Genomic DNA, 23,777 nt, shown 5'->3' on the forward strand with positions numbered 1-23,777 from the left:
CGGAGTAGGCCATTGGTGGAGAAGCCTGCGCCTCCCGCGGGTCCTTTGAGTGCAGTAGAAACTCATTTAAGGAAAGGTTCTGTGTAGTTTTGAACAGAGCAAGGAGACAGCATGCACACGGCGCCACTTGATCACGGGTCGGTTAGGCAGGCCGTAGACGACGAGTATGACATCGTTTTGCATGTAAATATGTTGTACAGTGTAAACTTAAAAGTAAATGCCAATAAACCTAATTATTCAAATGCTACTTCTCGTCGTCATTCTACCTGCGGATCTGGACTTGCCCCTGCCGGAGCTCATCTCCCTTTGTCGTCGTCTCCCTGATGAGCTGTTGCGTCAGAACACTAACAGCTGCGTCACTTCGCTACACCCTTGTCTTGAAGGCAAGTGTAGCTGAATTTAGCACTCAATTATTCAACTCCGCAAAATATGGCGTCTAATCAATAGCCTCTACCATTAGCTATCTGTCACACGGAAAATTTCATGGCTGGAAACTTGAATTTCAGCAGCGTCGTGCACAGCTCCGACGCGTGACTTACGTGTCTTAGCAGGACTGAAGTCTCTGTCGCACCCGTCAGTGGAAACTACAGCGTGGCCGTGCAAGACAGGACTACGCGCGCCGCCGTCGTGTGTGCACAGTCGGATCTTGACAATAGTGACCGTCGCTCGTTAGAGTGTCCTCAAGTAGACACGGAACATAAAGTGTTAATAGGTGGACTCAAGCGTAGACTTGGCCCACACACAAGTCTAAGAGGTATTTTTCTTTCCTGCGATGACAGCGGATATTTAGGAACAAGGGTTTCGGTTAGCACAAGTTACTCCACGATGCCCATAGCCGGATGCAGTGAGTCCTGTAGGCGGGGTAGCAAGCCGATGGATGGCGCACAGCCATCCCAGTTGAAGCCCGTTCTGGCCGATAGCTTCCTGCGTGTATTATGACAGATATGAGACTCCACTCGATACCGGCCCCTCGGGCGGAGCAGTTTCTGACCGACAGCTTTTGCGAGGTGCGTCTGTACCATTCCTCCAGCGACGACGTCAGCGACTTGGTTCTCTCGTCGCAGATGTTTCTAAGGAAAACGCGCTCGTGTGCTCGAGAACTGTCTGTATTCGAACCTAAGACGAATCGAATCTTCGTGGCCAGGCGCCGAAGATGAAACTCGGGAGTCGGCCTAGATTTGAGGGTCCTGTTCTAGCAGCAGTTTCAGTTAAGCAAATGCGCGTCTATTATTCGACAGGTGAATTGTATGCGCTTATTTTTCAATTGTTTCGCGCGTGCTGCCAACGGGGACACGGCACCAACTGGCGAACGGAGAAAGAGAACGAGTTGAACTCGATCGGCCTCACCTACCGTGACCTAACTGATGTGAGAGCTTGCGCGATAAATGGACCGCAGCGGGCGCGAGGAAAGACTTTGCTGCCAAGCTCGCGACGCAAGCTTCCTAAAAGTTCTGCGCTTCAAACGCAATGGGCGGATATCAGGGAAGCAGCGCTTCGCGATTGAAACACGATACTCGAACTGCATAGCGACCTGGGCTCGCCACCCCTGAGCGCTGGGTGATCGCTGAGGGTCACAGAGCGGTGCCGCTAGGTGCCGCTTTCATGCGATACAAAAATGTATCGGGTCGGCGTCACCAGCGCCACTAGTGGCGCAAAATAGTGCACCTTTCCCGCGCTCTGAGTATCGCGTTTCAATCGCTGAACTCTATACATAGTTTAAGTAATGAAGTGCTGTCGATCACAACGATCATCATGGAGCTTGCCCACTTTTTCATTCATTCTTTCTTTCTTTCGTTCAAATGTCACGTAACCGTGAACATATGAAGCTTGCACATAGAACAAATCGCGTATCAAACAGCACTGCTGGTCCGCATCGGCTTTCAGTTGGAGGTATTCTTTTTTTTTTTTGTAAATTCTCGGGTATTACGTGCCAAAGCAACGATTTGATTCAGAGGCACGCCGTAGTGGGGGACTCCGGATTTATTTTGACCATCAGGGGCTATTTACCGTGCCCCCAATGCACGGGCACTTATACGTTTGACCCCATCGAAATGGGGCCGCCGCGATTCGATACCGCGACCTCGTGCTTAGCATCGCAGCGACATAGCGGCTAAGCCACCGCGGCGGGTAAACATAGTCCGTGCATCGATCGTAACTAACGTCAACGTGGCGCGTACCTACATTTAAAGGAATTGCTTGCGTTTTTCACAAACGTAGAGGCGGGCAACGGTGACGACCGATACTCGCTTGCAGCTTCCACTGGCGAGCATTTCGCTTGCGAATTCTACCCCAGCGAGAAGCCAGTAGTGAGAAAGGATGGTTTAGTGGTAGCGACAAAACTTCGTTCACAGTAGTTCACAGCGCTCTTGCTGCGGTAGAGGACGCACGGTCGACGCGGAAACGCCGCTCATTTTATGGCTAGTTTGGCGCGCTTCCACGAGATGTCGCGACCTTGGCTTTCGGCTACACAAGCCAGCGACAGCTGGCTGTGTTCGCGTCTAGTCCGCGTCACTTCGGCAAGAACGGGCAAATGGCGTTGTCTCCTGCGCACGGAGGAATGACGTCTATCTCTGTGATGGACTGGAGGCAGTGTCTGGAAAGTTTTCTCCCCAAGGGTGTCGCAAGACCTAGCAGAGTTCATGGCTTGGCATTGACATGTGTCAAAAGAGTCCCCATTTTTTTTTTATTCCCTTAGCTCAATACCATGCGAACAGCGATTACAAACCCCCGAGTCCTGAGAAAGTTCAGATAACCTCACATGATCTTGACAAGAACGCCCCGCAATCCTGGAAACCACTGAGATAACTCCAGTGTCACCGGAACAGTCTAGCCACTTGGTTAGAATGTCCGGTTTGATAAAGCCGGATGATTTGTTGAAGGGACACTAAAGAGGTAAACTCAGTCAGTCTAAACTGATATAAAATCTATTTTCGTCAATTTCTCGGTAAGAGGCTCATTGTTACAAGAAAAAGTTCTACGTGTTGAAACTTCCTCCGAAACCACAACCTTCTTTTTTCCTTCTGTCCTTTTCTTTTTTCCTGTATTTAGGCCGTTCTGCCTCATCAAAGGCAGGGCTCGGCGTCGTCAAAATAACATTAACTCGAATAATCGGTACAGTTTATGTCATTTCACGTCCCCATCGACGGCATTTGAGTGATTTCCCAACAGCTTCGCTGGCCATCCACTTTCGCAGGGTCGGAATGGCGAGCAAATTTTTGAAAGCGAGTTGAGGCTGGCTTCTTTTACCGGTGCCCTTTAATTGCTCAAATCTTCAACTCTCTTGGTGAAAACGCCAGCAGGGCGGCGTCTGTTGTCGCGTTGTCTGTTGTCGCCTCTGGTGATCTGCCCTTTTTTTGCCTAAGGATAAATGCCGCACACACGTGTGCACTCTAGCAGTTACAGAAAAACTAAAGAAAAACAGATTTTGGCGCAACTGCAGCACGCATGCGCACTCGGAACTCGTTGCCTTCATTGTTATTCCGCAACAGAAGCGGGGGCGTCAATGCCAGCGATTGTCTGATTTAGGTCTTGATAAGTGAACCGATTACTTGGGATAAAAAAAAAAAGAATTGTCGCCATTAAAGGTTTCGTCGATTAATCGGAAAGGTTAGTCGATCAATCGCGCAGCCCTATCTAAAGGTTCTGTAAGACTTTTTCATTTACAATCCATCTGTAAACTGATTAGCCAGACCCAAGCAGAAGCTTTCCGAATCGATGACGTAACAGCAAGCTGACATCAAGGCTACGTGGTCACCTGTTCTTGGTTCTCGCGTATTTACTGGCTTCTATGGAGACCAAGAAAACAGTTCTACGGAAACCGGTAGGTGGATTGAAAGAGGGAAAAATAATCCATCAGATATTGCAGGAAGCTGCAATGAAACCATTATACGGGAATCGACGTATACTTAGAAAGCTGTAGGAAAACTTGTCCTAAACCGGGGGCCGACGCGGCCTTTCCCGGCCTTCCGAGTTATCCAAGAGGCTGTGGCAGAGCGCACAACGAGGCCGAATTAATCGACACCATGGAGAGTAGTCAACCAACGTGTACAAATCGGCCGTGCCGAAATGCGCAACATAGATGCAGTTTCACGAGAGATATTTCACGAAGCTTGCACAGAGCATGGAGCGCCATTGGAAGGTGACCATCGGCTGCAGGGCGAATCGAAAGGGGCACGTTTCCAGGGGCACCACGTCACTTACCCACGCCTTGGTGAAATTGAGTGAGTGCTCGCACATGTAAAGAATTATCTGCCATCCGCGATCTGCACGTTGCTGCGGCAGAGCATTCATAAAAAAAACAATTATGGGTTTTTACGTGCAAAAACCACTGTCTCATTATGAGGCACGCCGTAGTGGAGGACTCCGGAAATTTCGACCACCTGGGGTTCTTTAACGTGCACCTAACTCTAAGTACGCGGGTGTATTCGTATTTTGCCCCCATCGAAATGCGGCCGCCGCGGCCGGGATCAGAGCATTCATCAGCGAATAGTTTATAGGCTCTTCGGCTGGCGCAGAAACTGCCCTGTCGGAAGGGAATAACATTTTGCATATATATATACATACGTCGTTTGTTTATAACTGGAAAAGAAAGAAAACGTCTGTCGCAGGCCAATCGATCACTCGGTTCCATCCTCCACAACACCGCAGCAGTCTTCAGGCCCGCGGTGCGGCACCGTTCGTCGGCACGCCTCTGGCGGCGCGTATCAAGCGGCCGCATTCAGTGCGCGTCTGTCGGGCCTGCAGCCGTGAACGAACCGCGGGCTCCGCGGGGGCCCCTTTTGTGCGCCTGCAGCCAGACGGCGCATCGATGGCGCCATTGACACGACGGAGCCGCCGCTTCTAATGCCACGCTTTTACACCTCTCCGACGCCTGCGGGGCTGCACAGAGATGCCAGGCAACGACGGGGACCACAGGAAATGTGTCATCACAGTCATCAGCCTATTTTGTGCCCGATACGCGAACGAAAAGCCCGACAGCTTCCGATTACCTTTGTCTTGAGTCTTGCCGTTCCCTTGTCGTCCACGCCTGTTCACATGTAAGCGACTTCGCGGCGCGCGCACCCATACGTGGCTTTGTTTCACCCTTCTTCACGCGACCCCCGCCGCTAGCGATGAGTGCCGCTAGCGGAGAGCGCCTGCGGTGCCCACAAGCGGTGCTGGAGCTTCACTTGTCCATTTTTCAGCGCCTGTAAGGGGCACATTTTGTTGTTCTTCAAGGGCGGCCTCAGTGCGCTGCCTTGTATAAAAATACACTGTCATTATTAACCAGGGTAACTTTGGCTTCAGTTCCTGTTCTAAAGCATCTCCCAACTACCGGCGTCCAGAAGTGTATAGCTGCAGATGACAGTAATAAAATTTGGCGTGAAACGAATGCAAAACCGGTCTGTTAGCGGCTCTCGTTATCAAATGCCGCCAGGCATTCCGGGTGCCCGCCCGGACCCCAAACATGCAAATAGCCTTGTGACTAGGCTTTGCCGGCTTTTAACCAAACTCTCATCCTCTTTTCTCATCAAGCCATTCGAGCAGAAGGGCAGCGGGCTCTTGGTTCTAGCGCATCTGAGGTAGGTTTTGTAATCGACGAAGCACATCACCAAAGATTGAGCACGCACGCCTATAACAGTCAAAGACAACGAAAATTGCTGCGTCCGCCTCGAACGTAAAACATGGACTGCCGTTTCGTCCCCTGCATCCATCTCCATATGGCTCCCACCACGCAAGCAAAAAACTTGGAGGACGTTTAAGCTTGGCCTTTAAGAGTGCAACGCGACAGCATTCAAAGATCCCCGACTGCTTCTCACGCTTCCCGGCAGCTGCAGCGTATGTAAACCTAATGTTTAACCGCAAACGCTGGCGGCGAACGCTGTGCACGAAGGCGACCTTTCTGGTAGAAACGCGGCCTCTTGCGTGGGCCGATCCCGAAGGTTGTGCGCAGCCGCGCCAATTGCGTCATTTTCAGGTTTCTGTTATCAAAGCGAAACTCTTGTATGTCTCATCGGTCAGTCTTCCTTGAGCGAAAACGCGTCGACAGCACGAAAGCTGCGAAAAGGCTATCGATCCTCCGACCTTCGGTAGGAATCGAACCACGACCACTTGTGGGAGTCGAACCCATGTCCTTTGGTATTAGTGAACGTGACGTTAATTCAGGCACAGTTAATTCGGGTAGAGTTAACACACTCGAAGTCGCGACCTTCTGTGATCGTCGAACTCTCGACCTCTGAAATTAAGAGGGATGATTAAGCGAAGCACACTTAAGAAATTAAGGGGGATGACTAAGCAAAATAAGAGGTTGAGTAAGCGATCTGAGAGGGATGACTAAACGCAGTAGATAAAGTGAATTAAGGTGTGTGTGTGTACGTCATGAGTCCATCTTTAATGCATCGGGACTTGGAATTTCACCTTCAAGTCGTCTTATGGATAACATAAGAGGCCCTGTGAATTTTAGTTTCTCACTTTTAATATTAAAGTCTGAGAAGATTTAACAAACGCTGTCGGTGTCTTGTTTCATGAAGTTTGTTTGTGGACTGTCACTCTCAAAAGCTCGAGGAATAACTTTGTCAAGAATGTAAGACAAGGTATGAGTAACTTTAGTGATAGAATGGTGTGGCAATATAACCCACATACACGGCATGTCATATAGCAAGGCGTGGCCTATACCTAAATATGTACGGCAATTTTCGCTCACTTCACGCATTGCATATTGCACGCCCAATTGACTCCAGCTCATTTACATGACCTCATGAGATTCGAGAGGGGACAAACCTGCCATACGTGTTTACAGCTGACGTGAGGTTATCACAATGTCTACGAGGGTGTCCCAAAGTCATGCTCACAAATTATAGCTGCATATTTTAGAGCGATGCAAAATACGGAAACTGTGTTGGCTTTAGATACATAATTAGTTGCAGCTTCTAGAAATGGCGCGTTAATTTTAATGTTGAGTCACGAAGTTATAAACTTGATGGTTCTTTTTATCTTTTTAGTTTTTCTGTGGTCAAAGAATTTCGTAAGGAAAGATAGCTTAAGCAAGCATTTACTTCACACACTGTACACTATATGCTTGATTTTCTATGAAATGCAACCAACCTAACCAAATTCTTCACATTGCGTGCTGAGTAAAACGCGTTATCTTTTCACATTTATTTAGCCACCTCCTCAGGTGCCTCTTAAGTTGCGCTTACCATTTCGCGCGTATCGCTCATTGGGCAAGCCTTAGCATCTCAAAAGTTACAGCTAAGTTCACTATCGCTGCTAGAATGCACTGATTGTATACTTTGTTCTTGGCGGTATCAGTAAGCTGCTGTTTATAGCTTGAGAATATCTGCCATGCGCACTACAACCCATTAGGGCATAACAATTATGTATGGCTGCAGGATTCAATCCCGCAACTTTGGGCTTAGTACTCGAACCTCATCAATTCAACCATTTGGACCGCTGGGTGAGCAGCGCTAGCTGGCAACGCGTGACGCAGTCGGACAGCTTAAGCATTTCTCGCGACAAGGTAATTATGAAGTGCATGGGAAGCGATCACACACACGTGTGCGTACACATAAACATGCATATCTTCCCCGGAATTCAAGAAACATGACGGGCAGAACCTTCCTTTGAGTTCCGCCTATAACCTCCCCTCAATCGACCCCTTTATAGATGATGGGGTGTGTTGATACCACATCATTACAACCTGGTAGTTCCGCTAGCTGTTACTTCCTATTCGCAAATGTACGCTGATACCACACACACAAAAACACGCACGCACGCACGCACACACACACACACGCACACACACACACGCACACACACACACGCACGCAAATTATTTCTTCTTCTTGTCTACAAAGAACCAGCCCTCGCATTTCCCTTCTCTTCATTGTCTCTGCCCTTAGTCTAACAATTTGGCTTTGATGAGACGATAGCGAGGAGGGCGTTATTGAAAGCGCTGACGAACAGACATATCGGCAAACGCGGCGTCAAGCTCGTAACTGCTTTCGCTGTAAGATGTGTATTAAGGCGACTCAAGGGAAATGCGTAAATTAGGCTTTGCTGGAAAAGTGAGCCCCCTTCTGTGAGCTGAATTCTGGTAATCCGCAAAGGCGGGCTCGAATTTCCCCGCGCTCGTTGCTCGTCACGTCACGAGATGCAGAAGGTACCTCTTCCTAGGACCAGTTAGTTTAGGAGAATTGATAAACAAGCGTTACACTGAGCTCTCGAGGAACCAAAGACTAAACCCAGTGATCTGAGAGACCTTTTTCTGGACGAATGCGTGACGTCTACATATCCTAACACTATATAGTATGTCAGCGTTGCTGTTCGAGAAATTCAAGACGGGAAACAATGCCCTCGTTGATTTTTCTCTGCTAATAACCAACGTTTTCCCAACACACAAGCGCCAATGGCACCCTGAAAAACAAAATGTTTACCTGACTGAATAAGGTAAACTAAGTAAGTGTCGCTCTTTACTGTCCTTCCAGTCACGGTTGCGTAGAAACAGAAAGCGCATCAAAGCGCCGGCCACAGAGTAACACGCCTACACAGCAGCTCGGAATGGCTGGCGATGTTTCTGTCGGCTCGGAAACCTTGAAATGTCGACGTGATCATCACAGTATTACCGTTGCAGCCTCAGGTTTGGCTATCGCAGGTATGCGTCTATCACGCGTAGCTGCTAAATCTTGCTTGGTTCTTCCGAGTTTCTCCTGACGGGGCCTCGCTGCCTTTGCGTCGCCGAGCCGCAGATGGCGGCGCGGTATTGCGCTTGCCGCGCCAGCCTCCTGCTGGTGAGGGAGCGACGAGGCTTGTCGTTACCAACAATAAAGAACTACAAGAAAAGCGAAATGCACAGCTCCAATTCTAACGCATTTAGCCATGAGCAGTCAGGACATACGAATGCCAGCATTATTATGAAGCTCCACGTCGGTTCCGCAACAATACGCGAGACGATGAGTTTGCCAACGAAAGAGAGAGAGAGATAGTTAGGACAGACGAAGTTCTGAATTGTGTACTTTTAAGCTTTTTAACCACGATTTGTTGTGAGGCACGCCGTAGTGAGGGACTCGGAATTTGACCCCCGGGGGATCTTTAACCTGCCCCCGAAGCACGGGTGTTTTCGCATTTCGCTCCCATCGAAATGCGGCCACCGCGGCCGGGATTTGATCCCGCGACTTAGCAGTGCAACCCGCTAAGCCACCGCGGCGGGTGACGACATTCTCCGCTTGGCGCGACTCGAGAGGTGCACGAGCAGTTAGGCGTGCAGACCCGGTGGCGCAGAGGCTTTTTTTGTGTGTCTGGCCACCATGGGTCGGTGCGAGAGATGCGCTCGTATTCCAAACCCTCCGCGGCTCCTCGCGCACAGACGCGCCGAGGCTCGTTGTTTCCATACTGCGCGCGGCAAGTTTGCGCGGCAAGTTTGCGCAGCCCGTCGTCGGCACTGCCGCGCGACGCATCTCGCACTTCGGGGCCCACAAAGCGGCCCCGTTTTACGGCGGCCGCGAACATGCCAAGTGGCTCGTGCGTCGATGCCTGCCACAATAGCCGCGCGCCCGTAAACGTCCGCCGGCACAAAACCGTGGCCGTGCGCGCGCGCACTCGACTGCGCTCCTGCGTTTCCCGCCAAAACGGGTCCGCGCCCGTTTCTGTCTAAACGGGAGCAGTAACTCAACCGGGCGCGCTCGCGAGCCTTTTCACGACGGCGCCGATCGGCTGCTTTTTCTCTCCGCTCTTTTATTTCCTTCGTTTCGTGCAGTATTCTTTTTTTTTCTTTTGTTTCGAGTCATACGCGCAACGCTCCCGTTTGTGTGCCATTTTTAAGCTTGCCCGCGTCATTCCGCCTGCGGCAGCGCGCCGTTAATGCACACGTGCACGCGTTTCACAGACTGCGTGGGAGAAGCCCGCTGATGTGCTCTGGCTGCGAAAGCGTCACACGCGCCTATACGCGCTCGATGCCTTTACTCTTGCACCAGTCAGATACGAGATGTCAGCCTGCGCGAACTTCACGCGAGGTATGGGCACGACGTCCAAGAAAGCGCAGCGGCTATGCCCGAGGTGTACGAGTGCGCGTGCGCCACCGTTGATTCTTCAACGTCACGTGTACGCAATGGAAGGTGATTTTGTGGCATCAATAATGGCTGCCAGCCCTCTTTAAGGTCGGCACTCTGCGTTTGGTCACGTAAGCGCCCGCACACCAGAAATAAAGAGCGGTGCCCTGCAAAGATTTGCTCCTTGGACATGTCTGTCTGATAGCCGGCCTACGTAAGAGCAGTCATCGCGCTGCAGCAGGTATAGGTGTGCCAACAGCGTTGCGCGACTTTTCGTCTCGTATGTTTGCTTTTGGAGTTGTTTCGTTCACAATTCTGTGGACAAAAATAAAGAACTGACTCTTGATCTATTGATTGACCATGAACCATCTAGATCAGCAGAACGTGGCCACACGTTCTTCGTAACACGTTCCTTCTCATCGGCTTCTCACCAGATATGCGCAAGACGCGTTCGTGGCATCGCGTTACTATTACCATAGAGTTTCCTGCAATTCCTGAACGGAACTCTGGCGCTGCGATTGTTCAGCCGCCATGGGAATGATGGGTAGTGCAGGAATTTGTCTGATGTTCGTGCTTGGGGCTTCAGGCGTTCTTGTGGCTTCGTTTATTACGCTGTATCTGGGTCTAAATAGGTCTGAATTTCAAAGCAATTTACACTTCTTTAAATGCAGAAGGTAATAAGATGCTGCAAGCACGCATAATCGCTGCTTATTGTAGTAGTTCCGCTTATCCATGCGTCCTTGGCGTAAAGGTTTCAATGTCAGACTTCTGCGCTAGACGTCCTGTGTGCGAACCCTGCCACAGTTTTAATAATGACACAGTTTCATAATGCAAATTTTATTAATGTTTATTAAATTATTTACAACGCAGCACTTTCTTAAAGATGCCCACTTCGCAAATTCACGAAGCAATTTATAGCTAGAAGGACCAAGTTTAGGCAAGTACATGTACTGCCCATCATTCCCACACTCTGCTTGCATCTCCCGTAGACACTACCGCCGCAGTTCCCTGAAGTAATTGTATGAAACTCTATGGATACCACATCACGGCCGGTACATTAGCCTCCTTGCGTGATTGGCCCGTGATAAGCAATTTGTTCGCGCGTCACCAATACTGTGGCACATTTTCGAGTCAACACGAGTATAGCGGCCATCTTTCTGCTACGTCCGCAAACGCACGTGTAAATAGCACATGTATGTATGTAAAGAAACCATGGCACCTGTATGAACATCCGAACAAACCATACATCGCACACCCAGCAACGCCGCGTAAGGGAGTTCTCAGACATTTCGAAAGTGAGCTTGGTTTACCCCTTTCATAAATCCGTATTAATGATCAATTAATGAGTTTCCATACGCTTCGCTATACACGATACGAGTCTTTTCAAACACTACACTATATCCGGTACTTGTGTACTTTCCCTTGTACACGACGAATGTTCCTGTCTGCTGCACCGGCTCTCATCAATGCAGCTCCCGGCTGCGCCTGCCAACGGGCTGTGTTGCTGAGGGTTCTTCCTGATCGTCGATTCTCGAGAGACCGGCACTTTAGGCAGAACGCGTATTTTGGCCCTACATCGTTGTCGTGCCTGCTTAACACATAAGCAGGAACTATAGGTTTACAAACATTTAAGCAACACCTTTTTTGTGCCTATGAGCGCTTATTTTTATGTGCGTGCCTATATTGGATCTTCAGAGCCTAAAAAATTACTTTTTTCCGTGTTTTTCCCTAGCTTTCACAACGTTATCACCCGCCAGCACATTATTACCACAAACGAAACGATGGTGCAAAGGCTACTATTATTAGGTTATTAGCAGTTTTGCAGTAGAGGAGGGCCCAAACTGCGTTATACGCTACGATACACTCGAAGGTGACTCAGCCTACTTGTGCGCTCACTTTGCGTTTTTAGACATTATCGAGAAAGTTGAATGCTCGGGCGCAACTCTTACCAGGAAAGTGGTGCTCATTTTGGACGTTCAGACTGTCGCACAAAAATCCCAGGTTGTCAGTAGAGCAAGAACTGTCAAGAGCAAGAAGGGGATATGCGGTCACGCACGACATCGTCTTAACATTTCACTGCAGTGTTCTAGATTTCTGCCATCGCCACCGCCTGCTGCTCGTGCGTCGACCTACCAGACTTTGAAGATACGGCCTGGCCCACGTGTCGACCGACTGACGTCGGTGTCCTGGTAGGGCAAGCTACTGCGCCTGCGCTGCGACTCCTCGGTCCAGCGCCACCGCACCGCATAAAAGGCACTGCTTCGCTCTGGCCCTCCGGGATATGCGGTCACGCACGACATCGTCTTAACATTTCACTGCTGTGTTCTAGGTATGCAGTAGCACTTAACACCCCTCACCCCTTATTTTTTTTCTTCTTTAACAAGTACCGTGCCTGCTTATCCCCTTATTGCTGTTTTTGCCCAACATTCCTGTACCTCTTTGAGTGATGGGAATTGACATAGTTACCTACAGGGTTCGTATCGGTGCCTTCAGTACCTGTCACCGGAATAAGATTGATTTAACTGAGCGCTCACATGCCGTAGTCAGCTTAGTCTGTGTCGTCCGCCCGAAGCCCTCGCTTGCCCTGTCAATTTGCTTAGCGCTGCTGTTGCTCTGTGCTGGGGACATTGAAGCCAACCCTGGCCCCAAAGTAGATGATGTATATGCGCTACTCAAAGAATTCATGGATACTAACAAAAAGAATTTTGACACCACTGCAACTATTCTGAAAGAAATCCAGCGAGATGTTGCCGATATTAGGTCCCGTGTCTGCGCAGTTGAAAAAAATCTACCTATTGTACCCGAAATCGGCACTGGTGTTAAAGCTGTTAATGACTCGCTTGAAGCAGTAAAAATGACTTTGTCACGTACGAATGGCGACTTAGAAGATGTTGTAGATAACCTGAATAATCGTTCACGAAGAAACGATCTAATTATCAAAGGTTTAGCTGAAGTTGCGAAGGAAGACTATGACGCTAGCGAGAAGTTAGTAAGAGATTTCTGTTCCACTCACCTAAATATAACCTTGCACACTGACGACATTGAACGCGCGCATCGAATCGGGCAGCCTCGACCTGATGTTACGCGTCCGTTAATTATCAAGTTCCTAAACTTCAAGACGAAAGACACACTTCTTCGCAATGCGCATAAACTCAGAGATGTTGAACCTAAGATCTGGCTTGAGGAAGATTTTTCCCCAAAAATACAGTTTGCAAGGAAAATGCTGCGTGACTTTGCTAAACAAAATAAAGGGAAGGATGACCGCTACACGATACGGTACAACAAACTGAAGCTTAAAGGGCACATCTACTGCTATGATGCGGTTTCTGCCCGTGTAATTCAGGCAGACACACCACAACCACGGGCCTCAGAATGACAAACTGTACGAATCGAGCCTGTCAGTAGAAAGGCACATAACTTATCTATTCTTCTGGCTAACTTTCGCAGCATTATAAATAAGGTTGATTCTTTACTTTCAATAGTTCACACGTGCTCTGCTGATGTTATACTATGCACAGAAACTTGGCTCCGGGGTGACATACGCAATAGCGAGTTGTCACTTCCTGACTACTTTTCAATATTTCGTAAAGATAGAACTTTGTCTAGAGGAGGTGGTGTCTTGATAGCAATAAGGACTGCGTATCAACCTTCTCTTGTAGTTATTGATATCCCTCTTGAGATGATCTTTGTAAAAACCCGATTTGAAGGTCGCACATGCATCATCGGCGTATGTTATCGGCCTCCTGATAGCAAACCCGATTTCGTTGACCACATGACCAGTGTGCTTGAATTTATTTATAATATCCACAGTGTATTTTGTTGCTTGGCGGCGACTTTAACTACCCTGCTATTAACTGGTCAATGCCATCATCGCCATTAACACCCGCCCGGCTCGAGGTGTCTCGCTTCCTTCAAACATTACACTTGTTTCATTTAACTCAGTTGGTAAAGGAGCCGACACGAGGCGAACGCACCCTCGATTTAGTCCTAACTAACAATCCGACTAATGCTGTAGTTCACGTCCTTGATGAAATTAGTGACCATAGAGTAGTACATTGTTCGCACCCACTCCCACTTCCTAATAAACCAACAAAGCTAAAACGCATACTTAATTACAGAAAGGCAGATTTTGGAAAAATGAATAGCATGCTAACCGAGTTTGCAAGCTCCTTTTCAAACGAATTCATTAATCGTTCAACTAATGACAATTGGATAGTGTTCCGTGACTTCCTTAAGAAAATCGAAAATACGTGCATCCCTGAGATTTCATTCACGTCAAGAACAAATGCTCCCTGGTTTACAAAAAAAGTCAAACATTACCCGAATAAAAAGAAAAGAGCGTATAATAAAGCCTCGCGAACCAAAACTGATTATGCGTGGAAAAAATATAAAGAATTAGCTCGTGAATCACAAAAAACAATTGAAGAAGCTAAGGATCATTATTTCAATTATACCCTGCCCACTTTGTTAACGTCTGATCCAAAAAAGTTTTGGCGTGTAATTAACCCTAAAGATACGGACACTGCAATAACCCTAAAGGACGCAGATGGCTGCATGGTGCCCAATGAAGCATGTGGTGACCTCTTGAACAACACTTTCAGTCAAGCTTTTACCGACGAAACGCCACTCGACCAGTTTTGTACCGTCTCTCTTTCTACGATAACTCATCCAAGCGAGCCCATCACTGTTACTGCAACAGGTGTATCACGGGCTATCGACAGGCTCCCGCTTAGCTCCAGTCCTGCACCGGATGGCATCAGTTATAAACTACTAAAACTAACTTCCCACGTATCAGCATTTATACTGTGTTTAATTTTCCAACAATCACTGGATACCGGCTGTGTTCCAGATGATTGGAAGTCTGGCCATATCATACCTATATTCAAATCTGGTGATCCCTCATGTCCAAGCAATTACCGCCCGATTTCACTACATCAGTTTGCTGTAAACTCCTTGAGCATATAATTTACTCCCACATTATGAGTCATCTTAATGCAAATAATCTGTTATTCAAAAATCAGCATGGCTTCAGATACAAACGGTCTTGCCAAACACAGTTGTTCGAACTAACCACTGACCTACATGACTCTTTGCACAATTTGCTTTATACTGACGCAATATTTATTGACTTCTCGAAAGCCTTCGATCGTGTTCCCCATAAACGGCTAATCATGAAAATAAACAGCCTTAAGTTAGATGAGAACACTACCCAGTGGATTAACGAGTTTTTATCTGGTCGCTCTCAGTCGGTAACTATTAATAACAACCAATCTACTTTCTGCCGCGTTAGGTAAGGGTACCTCAAGGGTCAGTGTTAGGCCCATTATTATTCCTAATATATATTAATGACATAGCTACGAATATAACTTCAACAATACGGCTGTTTGCCGATGATTGTGCATTTTATAGACAGATAACCACCCCTGATGACGTTGCCATATTACAAAAAGATTTAACCACATTAGCTGCATGGTGTCGCGTATGGAAGATGGAAATTAATGCAGAGAAAACTAAGGTCATGACATTTTCTTCCAAGCTAACCTTTCCATCTAACGTATACACTCTACGCAATTGCATACTCGAACGAACCTCTTCCTTTAAATATCTGGGCGTTATTCTTACATCTGACTTAAGCTGGGCCATGCATGTTGAGCATATTACTAACAAGGCAATAAAAAAACTTGGCTTTTTAAAACGCCGTCTGTACCTTGCAAACAGTGACACAAGACTTTGTGCATACATCTCCCTTGTCAGAACAACCCTCGATTACGCCTCAATTATTTGGAACCCTCACACAGCTAACCTTTCTGATTGCATCGAATCAATTCAAAATAAGGCCGCCCGCTTTATTTTGCGCTCCTACTCTCCATATCAAAGTGTGTCAGCATTAAAACAGACCCTTAATCTTCCGGATCTTGACACACGACGGAAATATTTCCGTCTGTCTTTTTTTCACTCCCTTTACTATAGTGGTTCATCTTTTTCATCTGCTCCCATCTTACCCGCCCATTATCTGTCCACCCGCAATGACCATGTATGCAAAGTGGCTCCCATATTTGCTAGGACCAAAAAATTCCAAAATTCCCCTTTCGTGTTATCAGTGAACGAATGGAACGCCCTACCTGAAGATATTGTAACAATCACTGACCCGTCTGCCTTCCAATCAGCCCTGCGCACATTTTTAAATGTATAAAATGTTCAGCTGCCACTTCTTGACTGGCCTGTGTTACATATATGTATAATTTCTAAATTTCCATTTACCCGCACCCACCTGCCACTTGTGCCTTGTTGAAAAGTGCCATGTACAGCAAATATGAATTGTACCATGTACTCTCGCCCAAATTACTTTTTGTTTTTTTTTCCTTTCTTTTTTTTCATCTTTCTTTTACAAAGTGTTTCTTCTACCGAAATCTGTGCTTGTTGCCTTCAGTCATTTTTTTTACAATATCATGTGTGAATTGTATCCCCCCCTATGTAATGCCTCTCGGCGTCTTTAGGGTATTGAAAATAAATAAAAAAAAAACTGCCAGAAGGTCTGGGGCGACGCACATTCTAGAATTCCAGATGGTGATGGATCACGTGAACGTTCCGAAATACTAATATGTGCCTTAACCTGAGTAGATTGTCCTTTTCTGCAAACAGCTACAGCGCTCTATAGTTTTGCCCGCCGTGCTGCGAACATGGTGTACCAGTGCCGGATTTTACTTTTTCTCGTGCTGTGGGTTGGCTGTTGCTTTTCTACATGTCTTTTTTCTTTAGTTCAAGGGCTTTCTTTTAAACGCGGAAGAACAAGTCGTGGAAAAGATAGCGTGTCGAAAGTATAATTGAAATTGTTGTTTCCGATGCTGTTCAAAAAACGCAATGTTGACACATCTACCGTAACACAACAGTTAAAGAGACACTAAAGGCAAATAATAAGTCGAAGTGGACTGTTTAAATACCATTCCGGAAACCTCGTAACGCTTGTTTCGTGCCAAGAAAAGACTAAGGTTACGAGAAAATTGTATCTGAAATGTCCGAATACCTGTTTCGAAATTCAAATGTACCGCCACCAACCGCGGGAGTGGTGACGTTGCATACGCCATCACCGCCCTTTGCTGCCGTCAGCGGGTAAAACAGCACCCGGCAGACGGCGGGCGCCGAGCCAAGACAGAGCGATGAATTCGCCACTGCAGCTGCTTTTTGCTCAAGGGGCGTAGACCGTTCGGGCATCCCGCGACATCACATGGAAGTTGAATTCTATGCCACTTGCAGTTTGTGGGAGTTTCGCGAGCCAGCACAACCAGTGCAGTACTAGCGATCAGGAAAGTATTGAAACGCGAAAGCGTGGGCGGCGAGGAGTCGAACGAAAACGAAACTTTTCGACGGCCCGCGTCGTTGTGAACGGTAATTTCAATGAGCTCTTTCTTCTAAACATGCAATTGAACTGAAGAAGTAGCATTTTCTCTCATCTTGTAATAGAATACGAGGATGTTTTTTTTTTTTTTGCAACGTGTAGTTGAGTACTAGTGATAGAATTTAACTGAGGAGTGCTTTCGTCGTCGCGCAAGTGCTTGAATGTCAGGGGAAGTCTCTAATTATGTTCTGCATTTACCTTGATTTCTGGATTATTAAGGCTCTCTTCGCGATAATACTGACACCTTAGAGATCTTCGAGCACTAATCTATCATTTTTGTTTGACTTAGTATTTGCCTTTAGCGTCCCTTTAAAGAACTTGCCTATTTAGTCATTACAAAATAATTAATGAGGAGCAATACAAAAATACTGCACGCTTGTTCAGGTTACTCATATGAGCGCAAAGTTGGTTTCATCCGCATAGAAAGCTTCGTTTTCTTTCTTAATCTTGGTGCATAATAGCTGGGGCACCCTTTATATAGCTGGATGATAATCAATTCACGTATCCCCCTTCGTGTTCTGGAGTATCATGATGGACGCATGGCAAAAAAAAAAAAAAAAAGACATCGGTAGCATTGTTTGAAAAATGTTTTTTTCTCTCTCAGGTGATATGCGCATCGTTAATTCCATCAGAATCCATGCTTCTCAGAAAACGGGTGGCGTTCACTAGACATAGCCTGGGCGTACTTAAAGAAGCCGTGAGTTGCCGCCATGGTTGTTTCGGTTGAGAATCAGATTTCCTCTTTTCTATACGTCTGCTGCGTACAGTAAGGGAAACTATACCGGCTTGACAAAGAACGGTGACGCAGATGAAGCTACTTTGCAGGTGTACAACCGACAGAACAGGTGAATGAAGGAATAAACAATTATAAAGTATCGAACGCATGCCGACAAGACGTAAATATTTGTGAACAAGCTTTTGGAAGAGCGTGGTTTTACGGTAGTAACTTAGCGGTAAAGGACTTGGCGTAATCAAAGCAACGTGCCTGAGATCTGTGCATAGGGGAAGAATAATTGAGTGCGCTTTAATAACGCCGAATGCGGTGTAGCGGAATCGGTCTGCGCTAACAAGTCGCATAACCGAAGAAATAAAGCGTACACCGACAGCGATGCGGAGACGTTTATAATGGGCTCGTGCTTTGGTCGACTTTAATGCATCTACGCATACGTTCGCGTAGACGCTCAGCTTGAAAAGTGCACTCGGTGAGAATGATCGGCGCTTCGCTGGAAACGGCTGCTTTTCACGCGGAGGAGAGAACGCGACCGAGAGCGGAACAGGACAGCGGTCGCTTTGTGCGGGCACTCTGAGAAACGCGATGAACGGCTTGAGGGAAAAGCGCGATGCCTTCGCACGGAATGACGGACGCGAAAGTGGCGCATAACTTCATGGAGGCACTTGGCAGCGTGATTTATTGCGCACCTCCTGCTTGAAGCGAGAGGGAGAACTTTAGCGTTTGTACATACGCTGCACGCCCCCGCAGAGATTCATGTGCGCGGAGGAATAGGAGCTCGACTATGCGGCGATGATTGTCAACGTTGCCGTTTTTCATTCTTGAAGACGCATTTTCGGGGTCAGTTACGTGCTGGCGATTCTTTTTGAGAAATGAAAAATAAATGCTCGCTTTCGTTGTTCTTTTTGCCGTTAAATACAATCTATGCACACTTCCTTGTGGAGGGCAAACACTAGCAGCCACCTGTTTGGTTGTCTAAAAATGCCAGATTTCGGAAACACAACGAGGCCTGTTCATGATATTGCAGTAAAGTAGGCCATCACGGGGTCCGCTATTCATTTCCTCAGAAGTAGCGCCCTGTGACTAAAAATGTAGGAAAAATAAGGCAGCAAGGAAAAGTAGCGCAGGAATCGCTTAACTAAAAAAATTCAATTGTGGGTTTTACGTGCCAAAACACCGATCTGATTATGAGGTACGCCGTAGTGAGGGATTCCGCAAATTTGGACCACCTGGGGTTCTTTAACCTGTACCTAAATCTAAGTACACGGGCGTTTTCGCATTTCGCCCCCATCGAAATGCGGCCTCCGTGGCCGGGATTTGATTCCGCGATTTCGCTTAATTCAGGCATAGCGCGATACGCGCGAGTGCATAGACTCAGAGGAGTATCATCATCATCATCATCATCATCATCAGCCTGGTTACGCCCACTGCAGGGCAAAGGCCTCTCCCATACCTCTCCAACTACCCCGGTCATGTACTAATTGTGGCCATGTCGTCCCTGCAAATTTCTTAATCTCATCCGCCCACCTAACTTTCTGCCGCCCCTGCTACGCTTCCCTTCCCTTGGAATCCAGTCCGTAACCATTAATGACCATCGGTTATCTTCCCTCCAAAATTACATGTCCTGCCCATTCCCCCCCCCCCCCATTTCTTTCTCTTGAGTTCAACTAAGATGTCATTAACTCGCGTTTGTTCCCTCACCCAATCTGCCCCTTTCTTATCCCTTAACGTTACACCCATCATTCTTCTTTCCATAGCTCATTGCGTCGTCCTCAATTTAAGTAGAATCCTTTTCGTAAGCCTCCAGGTTTCTGCCCCGTACGGAGGAGTATACTTCGCATTAAAAAAAAAAGACTGCCTGACTGCTTGTGTCAATTGTGTAATTCGTGCATGTGTTATCAAATCAACGTCCTTAAAGAAACGTGCAAACGAGAAAACAAAGCTTTTTTCTTTCAGTACCCGAAATCGACCAGCAGCTCCTTGTGCGAAGGCTAGAGCACGCAGGTGCGCCAACACACCTGACCTCGCCTACACAACTCTCGGTGTGTGCGCCCGTTTCGACGTGGCCTCGATGGCGGCGTCGCTCATTCCACCGACGCCGGGTACACGCGCAAAGTGACACTCAGCAATGAGAGTGCCTCTCCCCCTCGGCACACGCCACCGCATCCCCGTGGAAGTAAGCCGCCACGCGTGGCCGTGAATTACGGCTCGAAGACGTCGATCGTGCAGCATACGCAACGTGCCTTTCCGCCCAGTCGTACCCGGGGGGCCTCTGTAGCTTTGCCCTAATACCCGCATCGAGAACCGCCCGGTGTTTTATGCCTGCCTTCTTTCTTTTTCTCGAGTCGCTTAATCTCGTTACGATAGAGTTCACCTGCACAGCGTTCGGACCGTGCGTGAATGACAGCCGAGCGAAATACCCTAAGTTGCTTCTAGAACATTTCCTCTGAATTGTCAAGGACATTTTTTTTAATCTCTAGCCATCCGAGCTCGCCACACTCCTTAAAAGCTTATGGCCTTAGTATCGCCACTAGTGGCTTGCCAGCTGTATAAGACCTCGAAAGCATAATAATAATAATAATAATAATAATAATAATAATAATAATAATAATAATAATAATAATAATAATAATAATAATAATAATAATAATAATACAGTTATAGTCAACATTGTCAACCAGATACAGACCCAGCTTGTACAGCAATCCTGCTTGTGCGCAAAGCTGGACAATCCGCGGTAATGCGTCCACAGGACCAGACTATGCACACATATACACACTTAAATAAAGATCAAGTTGCTTGCATGTGCAACACATACAAGACAGAGAACAAAGAGAAGAAAACCATGCTGCGCAAGTGATAAATCTCCGCAAAAAATAGGCACTATAACGGCAAGGTACAACATTATAACATCATTCTTTGTTGCCATAATAAATTCTAGTTTCTTCGTAGATAATCAGGTTCTATTTGCAGACATCGAAACGGTCAGTAACGTCCTACGTGTGAGCGTATGTGCCCCCGCTTTGAACATTCGCGATGCGGGTGTATGACACCCGGCGATAAAAGTTGGCACAGCGCCAAGAACGAGGTCAGCCGCGCAGCTGTCACAGCGGATGATGGATCATCAGGTAAGAATAGGCGAGCGACGCTGCGGATGACGTCATCCACACAGCTGGTGCGCTGCCAACTTGCACAGGTAGCGCGGCGCGGATGGCTTCAGCGCCTCACTCGGCGCTGGGAGAGGCACGTAATCAGTCCTGTATCGGCGCCTCGATAAGATAAATGATTAGATAAACAATAAGAATAATTCGGTAAACATTGGACAGCAGGAATGAGAGAAAGTACTCCACGCGAAATACGGGTTCACTTCGTGGAACGAGGGTCGTCTTTCTTTTTCATTTGTTTGTAGTATGCCAACGTCGGCAGTGCATCTAACCGCTTGAAACTTGCTAGCCACTACAGCCTTTTTTTCCCTGAAATTTTTAAATACTGTGAAAATAAAGTGTTTTTCTCTGTGCCGTAAATGGGTGTGTTTTACCCTTTAGTTTCTTGAACTCAGATAAAAAGTTATGTTCGCATTAGATATGAAATTTAAATTGCTTTTCCAGAAACTGTATCTCCCAGCTTCTCAAACCAAATAGACTAGTCTCGCTATGAAAATTTCAGCCGTATGTCAGGTTGTATGCAATTTTTTCAGGATACGGTTATGAGTGTTTAGTCTGCACGAAAATGATGAGACGTAAATAGTATCTTAAATACCCGAATCTTAGTATGGCCGTCACCGAGGCTTTTGTAGGAAATTTTTCTCACATTTATTCTTGATGACCGTAAATCGCACAGACGGGCACGCAGTGATCGCAGACGTTGGGCAATTTCTTCAATGTGGACGTTCCAGGAAAGAGTGCCATAGAAGCTGAAACCAGGATACTGTGTAGTTTTCCCTAACTCAGCCGGCTAGCATGCACAAGGACCACTGTCAGTGCGATGAAGTTCAACTGGTGTTAATGTTGTAATTACTATATCCGGACTGTGAAAACACATCACCTTTGTCTTAGATGTATTCATGAATATCTTCCACTGTGCACTCCAGTCGAATAAACAACGCACGTCAGTCTGTAGAATATTAGCCGCTTCAGATCACTCAGCATTTAGCAGGACCAAGTAGAGTATCCCTGCATAATATTGATGGCTGATCGCAAAAAATGAGCGGTGATGAGTGACTACCGACGTGAAATGACAGGTAAAGAAGGTATCATTCCGGGAAGTAAGGATAACCGCTAGATATAATCGAAATATACCTTTCGCTAGATTATATTGCTTTATTAAAGGGCCCCTTACTCGATTTCGCCATTTTGCGCAGAGAAGCATCAAGTGTACATCACACGCTGACGATCGTGTCTGCAAAGTATTACAGCAGACCCCGTGAAAACAGCTGAAATTTTAAACCAAACCCTCTCCCTCTCAGGGAAGCTGCGCCCAAAGCCGGGGGGGGGGGAGCAAAGGTCGCACGCACAAATATCGTGACGTAAAACGCACTGCTAGCTATAACTGATAGCTATACGTGACTTGGGCTAATCATGCAATGCAGATGGCACAACGCCGCTGGAAGTGCGCAGCAGAGAAGGCTCCGGCGTGCGAGGAGGCATGTAAGGAAGAACGCTTGCGGTCGCTAGTCGAGGCCGAGAGAGAGAGAGAGAGTGTTGGTATAGTGACGCTCGCCTCCTGGCGGCACGGTAACCGGGTAGTTTCTTCCATCTCCTCCAATAATAAACCCATTTGAAAAAAAAAAAACGAATTCGTAAAATGCTTCTTAGAGAGCGTTTTACAACTTCCAGCATCTAACCAGCATAGTGAATGGGTTTTCCTGAGGGGCCCTCAAACGTCAACGGCTCGCGACCGGCCCATTCCTGGGGACAGCATAGGCCGACCGCTACTTGGATCGCGGCAGCAAGTCGGTCGTCGTGTTTCATGTCCGTATACTTACATGTCCTTCTAGAGGTGCGCTTTGCGCAACCTTAAACGCCAGCTGCCCGCGGAATGCTTCGCATAAAATTGTATAATCAGATTCATTCTACTCCTGGGGAAAGTGCGCGAAGGAAAGGATTGGAACAGACTCGCAACCACGTGCCGACCTTGATGTGTTAGGGCAAGCACCGGAATTGGGGTCTTATATCCGCCGCGGAGCAATGGGTGCTCTTGGTCGCCCGCCGCACTGTGTTGCGCGGATACTGCTTGGCGCGGCACAGCGGTGCAGCGAAAGGTGAGCGTGAAGGATAACGCACTGTGCAGTTTTGGCATGGTGTGATTGTAAGCGAAGTTATCTGGACATCAGTCGAGCTCTGTCGCAGTGCTTACGCAGTTCTCATCGAGTAATTACGCACGAAAGAGTGCACGTGTCCGAGTCGCGTACAAGGGATGGAACTCTGAAAAAGAAGTGCAAGTAAATTCGAAAGAAAAGGAATTGCACACAGCGGGTTGTGAAACAAACCAGCCGGCATCCTTAGTTCCGAGACTACAGCTGCGCTGAATGAAATTTCATTGAGCAGCACGAGCTCCAACGTAGACAACGAGTGGCGCACAGCGGACGGCGAAGCAGAATTTGTAGAGAAACAACGTGTCGTCCTTT

General features: G+C 47.4%; 1 protein-coding gene across 2 annotated transcripts in view; it reads right to left on the bottom strand.

Annotated features, from left to right (window-relative positions):
- Awh (LIM/homeobox protein arrowhead) overlaps positions 1 to 23,777 on the bottom strand; it is a 172,681-nt gene that overhangs the window by 104,525 nt on the left and 44,379 nt on the right. The window contains exon 1 of one of the 2 annotated variants that reach the window (XM_075677428.1): positions 11,975 to 12,153. The exons of the other annotated variant lie outside the window; for it this stretch is intronic. Within the exon in view, the coding sequence (XP_075533543.1) occupies positions 11,975 to 11,992 (18 nt within the window). The 5' untranslated portion in view covers positions 11,993 to 12,153. Of the gene's footprint in view, positions 1 to 11,974; positions 12,154 to 23,777 lie in introns of those variants that run through there. 2 annotated transcript variants of the gene reach the window in all.

Source organism: Dermacentor variabilis, unplaced genomic scaffold, assembly GCF_050947875.1.
Source record: "Dermacentor variabilis isolate Ectoservices unplaced genomic scaffold, ASM5094787v1 scaffold_13, whole genome shotgun sequence".
Lineage (NCBI taxonomy): Eukaryota > Metazoa > Arthropoda > Arachnida > Ixodida > Ixodidae > Dermacentor > Dermacentor variabilis.